Below are 6,332 nucleotides of genomic sequence, written 5' to 3' on the forward strand. Positions count from 1 at the left end.
TGAAAACAACTGCAAACAGTGAAAACAGCTGCAAACAGTGAAAACAACTGCAAACAGTGAAAACAATTGCAAACAGTGAAAACAATTGCAAACATTGAAAACAACTGCAAACAGTGAAAACGAAAGTTACGTATGTAACTACGGTTCTATGAATCCCGGATGACCGCCAGAGGGCGGTGCTGAAAGCACTGAATGTTCCCTTCGCGCATGCGCTGATTCGAGTAATAATACCAACGGAGTCACAGGTGTGACACGGATGACCAATCAGAGGCTATATAGCCCGACGTCATCCGCTGCTCTGCTCCTACAGAATCTTCTCGCGAAACGCAAGGATTCTGAGTGACGGAGAAGCTCTGGCGGTCATCCGGGATTCATAGAACCGTAGTTACATACGTAACTTTCGTTCGATTTCATCCCTCCTGACCGCCAGAGGGCGGTGCTGAAAGCACTGAATGACTAATATCAACGATGTCACAAGGAATCCTAACACCTACCTCACTGAGGAGGCCCAGAGGACCCTTGTAGAAGAACCTGGCCCAGGGGATGAGGGGTGGCCACGTTAACTCTATAAAATCTGGTGAACGTGCTTGGGGAAGCCCATGATGCAGCAGCACATATTGCTTCCAGCGGAACCCCTCTCAGGGCAGCCCAGGAAGCGGAGACGCTCCTGGTAGAGTGAGCCTTCAAGCCGACCGGGAGGGAGCCGGGCCCTGCAGCATAGGCGTGGCAGATGACGTCCACGATCCAGTGGGAGAGGCGCTGTTTGGAAAGAGGACAGCCTAACCTAGGGCCTCCATAACACACAAACAGCTGTTCTGAATGTCTTATCACGGCAGTAGCTGCAACATATGCCTCCAGTGCACTTACCGGGAACAATAATGCAGACCCCTCACCAGGCGCAGGCTGAAAACGTGCCAGCCTCAACGGTTGGTTAGAGTGAGAGTGAGATAACACCTTTGGTACGAATGCAATGTTTGGCCACAAGGTAACACACGAGCCCTCAGGGCCCCACCTGAGACATGAGGGGCTGATTGAGAGAGCATGTAGCTCGCTGACCCTCTTTGCTGAGGTAATAGCCAACAAAAAAGCCGTCTTACATGAAAGCCACTTGAGGTCCGCCTGCGACAGAGGCTCGAAAGGAGGACGGCACAGAGCTTCGAGAACCAAGGGAAGGTCCCAACCTGGTGCTCGTGGAGCTGTCGGCGGGTGTGACCTACGGGCACCACGCAGAAAAAGAGAGACTAGATTATGGCTCCCTACTGTACAGCCATCAATGCCAGCGTGATTAGATGATATTGCCGCTACATAAACTTTAAGCGTTGAAGGACAGCGACCCTTACCAAGTAGAGACTGGAGAAACTCCAGAATGGTGGGTATTGTACAGGAGACTGGATCCTTGTTGTGATCCGAACACCATTGGGAAAACAGGCGCCACCTGTTTTCGTACTGCTGACGAGTAGAGGGTGCCCTGGCGCCCAGGATGGTGCGTCTGACGGGGCTCGAAACTCCAGTCAGCTGCTGTCCTAGCCTTGCAGTGGCCACACCCACAGCCGAAGACGTTGAGGATTGGGGTGCCATATCAGTCCCCCCAACTGAGACAGCAAGTCCCTTCTGGTCGGAAGACACCATGGGACGCCCTGACATAGACTTCGTAGCAGTGGGAACCATGGTCGCGCTGGCCAATACGGAGCCACCAGCAGCATCCTGTGGCCCTCCTCGAGGACTCTCTGAAGGGTTGGCCAAATTAGAGAAAGGGGTGGAAAGGCATATAGAAGGACCCTTGGCCAAGGATGAGCCAATGCGTCCTGGCCTAGCGCACCCGACGCCCCCGTAAGAGAGTACCATAGGGGACACTGAGTCGACTCTTCCGTCGCAAACAGGTCTATCTCTGCCTGACCAAAACGGTCCCAGATCATCAGCACTATGTCTCTGTGGAGGGACCACTCTCCCGGAGGGGACTCTTGGCGGGAGAGAAAATCTGCGACCTGATTGTGTCGCCCTGGCAAGTACGCTGCCCGCAGGGTGGACAGGCGAGGAGAGGCCCATTCCAGGAGCTCTCTGGACACACTCAGAAGTTGTGCTGACCTGGTGCCCCCCTGATGGTTGATGTGGTAGACAACAGAGGTGTTGTCTGACCGAACAAGTACATGCCTCCCTTCCAGGTGAGGCAGGAAGTGCCTGAGTGCCAAGTGCACTGCACGCAGCTCCAGCACATTTATATGCTTGGAATGGTCTCTTTGACCCCAGCGGCCCTGAACCGCTCTGCGTTGCCATACAGCCCCCCCATCCCATGGAGCTGGCATCCGTTGTGACCACTTCCCTGCGACACACTACCACTCCCATGGGGACACCCCTGGACAAATAATCTTCGTCCCTCCATGGAGTCAAGGCATGAAGACATGACCACGTCACTGCGAGCTTGCGATGCCTGTGCAGCCTGGCATCCAGGCGAAAGCTGTTGAGCCACCTCTGCAAGGGGCGAAGTGACAGCAGGCCTAAGGGCACCACCCGAGTGACTGATGTCAGCTTGCCGAGTAGTTGCAGGAAGGCAACATAGGGGAGCTGCTTGCCCAGCCTGAACCGATTGACCAGCTGGAGTATGCCGGCCACCCTTTGAGCGGATGGGCGAGCTCTCATTGAAGATGAATCCAGAACCACCCCAAGAAAGGTGGTCGTCTGGGAAGGGATCAGGCAGCTCTTCTCCAGGTTGACATTGAGGCCTTACTGGGACATATGAGCGAGCAGGCGGTTTGTGTCGTGAAAGGCACAGGCCTGAGACGGGGCGCAGAGAAGCCAATCGTCTAAGTACGGCAAAATCTTCACTCCGCAGGCCTGCAGAGGAGAGAGGGCTGCCTTCACGCACCGAGTGAACACCCTTGGGGAGAGAGAGAGCCCGAATGGAAGTACCCAGAACTGCCAGTGGTGACCCCGATAGGCAAACCTGAGAAAGCGGCGATGTTCTGCCGCAATAGGCACATGAAAATATGCATCCTTCAGGTCTACAGACGTGAACCATTCTTCCCTTGTGACAGCTTGAAGGACTTCTGCTGTTGTGAGCATGTGGAAGGGCAGCTCCTTTAGGTACTGGTTGAGTCCCCTCAGGTCTAAAATGGGACGAAACCCGCCCGTCTTCTTTTGCACAAGGAAGTAAGTCGAGTAATAGCCCCTGGGTTGTTGCAGAGGGTCCACTGCCTCTATTGCGCCCTTGGCCAGGAGGGCGGAAAGTTCCTGGTCTAGTGCTTGAGCTTTCACCGAGTCGGCGATTACAGTCATCTTGACCCGGCGTGAGATATGAGGCCGCCGTCGGAACTGTAGCCGGTAACCATGGGTCAGAGTGGCAACCACCCATGGGTCCACGGCGTGAGCAACCCAATAGCTGAGCTGCTGGTGGGAGAAATATCCGACGGTCGGCCTGATGGCATCACCGTCTCCCTCCACGACCCCTAGGGGCCGTGGGGGGGCGGCAGCCAGAGTCCCTGGTCCGAGCCTGCCCAGCTGGTCGGTGGACCAACCCACGAGAGCTCCTGCTGGGCCTTTGCTGAACCGCATGAGGGTAAGGACCACCCGGCCGGTTATGACCCCCAGGCGGCGGCTGCATGCTGGAGCCAGCCGACAGGCGCCTTGGATGCCGAGGAGGTGGAGGGGGCATTGGCCTGCTAAGGCTCGAAAATTGCTGCCTTCTCTGTCGTGCCTGGACAGTCCGTTCCAGTGCTTCCAAGGCAGCCGAACCGAACAACTCCCCCGGCACCACTGGGACATTACGGAGGGCTCTACGGCATGGCTCAGTCAATGCTGACTGAGCTAACCAGACCTGTCGGCGAGCTTGGACCAAGGAGGACATCACACGCCCAAGCTCCCTCGTCATTAGTGCAAAGACCTGAAGCGCTGCATCGTTAAAGCCCATCGCTGCTGTCGCACAACTAGTCCCCTGAAGGGACGCGGAGAGGGCAAGCATTAGGTGTGCCAAGGAATTACCTAGGCGGCCAGCACGCGCTCCGGCGGCATAGGCTCTGCAGAGGAATTCATCCGTGACACGACACTGAGCTCGTGGGCACCGAACATGACTGCGCAGAGCTTCATCTGGTGACACGATGAGAGAGGCAACAGCAGGTTCTATCGCTGGCATGCGATCCAAGCCTGCTGCAGCCGGCTCATGCATGGCCGCCAACACTCTGCCATCTGCAGAGAGGCGCGCAAAGGCCTTGGGGTCCCGCCAGCAACCATGCAACTCCCTCAGGAACTCCTCTGATGGAGGGACAGAAAAGGAAGGAGGGGTCAGTCCGCGCCTGAAGAAGGCACTTCCAGGGGTGGACGCCTCTGGTTGCGGGACGTCCAGCTGCAGTTGTCTCAGGGCCATACGCATAATGTCCTGCATCGAGCCGTCACCCGACCCACTAACTGCACTCTGAGAAGAAGAGAGTGAAGCTGTCTCTGAGACTCGAGATGAATGCCCGTCCTCCTCACCTAAAAAGTGAGAGGCAGAGGCAGCCAAGGATAGCACATCCTCCTCCACAGCCAGTTCAGGCATGGGTGGGGAGGAGAGTCCAGTTGCTGCCACTGGTTCAGTTCCCAGTTGGTGTACCTGAAAAAGGGACTTCATCTCCGCTAATTCAGCGGAGAGCTGCTCCACCCTTGTGGAGAGGCCCCTATCAGACCTGGCTCGCTTCTTCCCAGGAGGGGCCACAGAGACTGCGGCCTCAGTCCGGCGCTTCGAGCGCCTAGGTGGAGCCTCCTGCCCAGAAGGCGGGAGGTCATCGCCGAGTTTGGGGCGAAACTGGGCCAGCCGGGCCGCCCTCACAGCATGCGACATGAAGCTGCAATTCATGCAGGGGTTCTCTGACAGGGCATCCACCAGATGGTCATGTCCAAGGCAGGCAGGATACAGGTCGTGACCGTCTTCTATCTGGAGCATGGCTCCACAGACTGTACAGCAGTGAGAGCCGTCCATGCTCCTTACCCAGCTATGCCCAAGATATTCAGAGGGGCTAGCACCACTAGCTCAGCTGGTAAAAGAGGACAATTGGGAGAGGGGGCGCGAACGCTCGCCTTCACCAATCAAAACAAGGTCAAAACTCAGAGAGGCTAGCACCGCTAGCTCAGCTGGTAAGAGGACAATTGGGAGAGGGGGTGAGAACACGCCTTCACCAATTAAAACAAGGTTAGAACTCAGAGAGGCTAGCACCACTAGCTCAACTGGTAAAAGAAGACAATTGGGAGAGGGGGCGCGAACGCTCGCCTTCACCAATGAAAACAAGGTTAGAACTCAGAGAGGCTAGCACCACTAGCTCAACTGGTAAAAGAGGACAATTGGGAAAGGGGGCGCGAACGCTCGCCTTCACCAATGAAAACAAGGTTAGAACTCAGAGAAGCTAGCACCACTAGCTCAGCTGGTAAGAGGACAATTGGGAGAGGGGGTGAGAACACTCGCCTTCACCAAATAAAACAAGGCCAGAAACTCAGCTGGCTACGTAATAAACAAACTTCGGAGCACGGTCCAACCGACCACGCGGTTGGAGGCCTCCAGTAAACAAGAGCGGAGCGAACGCTACCGTTAACCAAATAGCAAAATATAAGCAAAAAACCACTACTTACCAGTGTTAAATCACACACATAGTAGTCATAAACAACGTCGGAGCACAGTCCAGCCGACCACGCGGTTGGAGGTCTCCTAACAAGCGTGAGCGGAGCGAACGCTACCGCTAACCAACGGCGAAATATAAGGAAAACTACTCACCGGTGTTGAATCACACACATAGTAGTCAGACGCTGTAATTTGGGAGAGGCGGAAACCGCCGTAGTTCCCAACGAAACAGCAGAAATACCTTTGAACAGGGTTAAACCGTCGCAGCCCTAGGAGGGCGAACACGCTACTCCCGCAGACGGGCAGTCGGGCTTCCGACGACGGTAAAAAGTTCAGAAAAGGTCCAAAGGGCTGAAGCCCTGAATTGAACCGCGCGCGAGAAGAAAATAGGAGCAGAGCAGCGGATGACGTCGGGCTATATAGCCTCTGATTGGTCATCCGTGTCACACCTGTGACTCCGTTGGTATTATTACTCGAATCAGCGCATGCGCGAAGGGAACATTCAGTGCTTTCAGCACCGCCCTCTGGCGGTCAGGAGGGATGAAATAGAACAGCTGCAAACAGTGAAAACAACAAACAGTGAAAACAGCAAACTTGTCTAAAAAAGGTAAATCTGGTCCTCTGGACATTCAAAAAACAAAACGAAGCAAAACATCAACAAAACAAAAATGTAGAAATGTTTAGTCTTTCCAGTTTTGCTGCTGACAACCAAAACCAGCTGCTCACATGGTCAAGGAAGTCTTTTGGATGA

At 55.1% G+C, this 6,332-nt stretch overlaps 1 protein-coding gene across 1 annotated transcript; it reads right to left on the reverse strand.

The window, feature by feature from the left end:
- Window positions 1-1,366: 1,366 nt before the first annotated feature.
- Window positions 1,367-3,759, reverse strand: LOC119423109. The gene is given in 2 exon segments (XM_037690520.1): window positions 1,367-2,194; window positions 2,277-3,759. Coding segments are annotated over 2 exon segments (2,154 nt in total). The 3' UTR covers window positions 1,367-1,523.
- Window positions 3,760-6,332: the final 2,573 nt, after the last annotated feature.

The sequence above is a fragment of the Nematolebias whitei genome, chromosome 16 (assembly GCF_014905685.2).
Source record: "Nematolebias whitei isolate Nwh7 chromosome 16, NemWhi1, whole genome shotgun sequence".
NCBI lineage: Eukaryota > Metazoa > Chordata > Actinopteri > Cyprinodontiformes > Rivulidae > Nematolebias > Nematolebias whitei.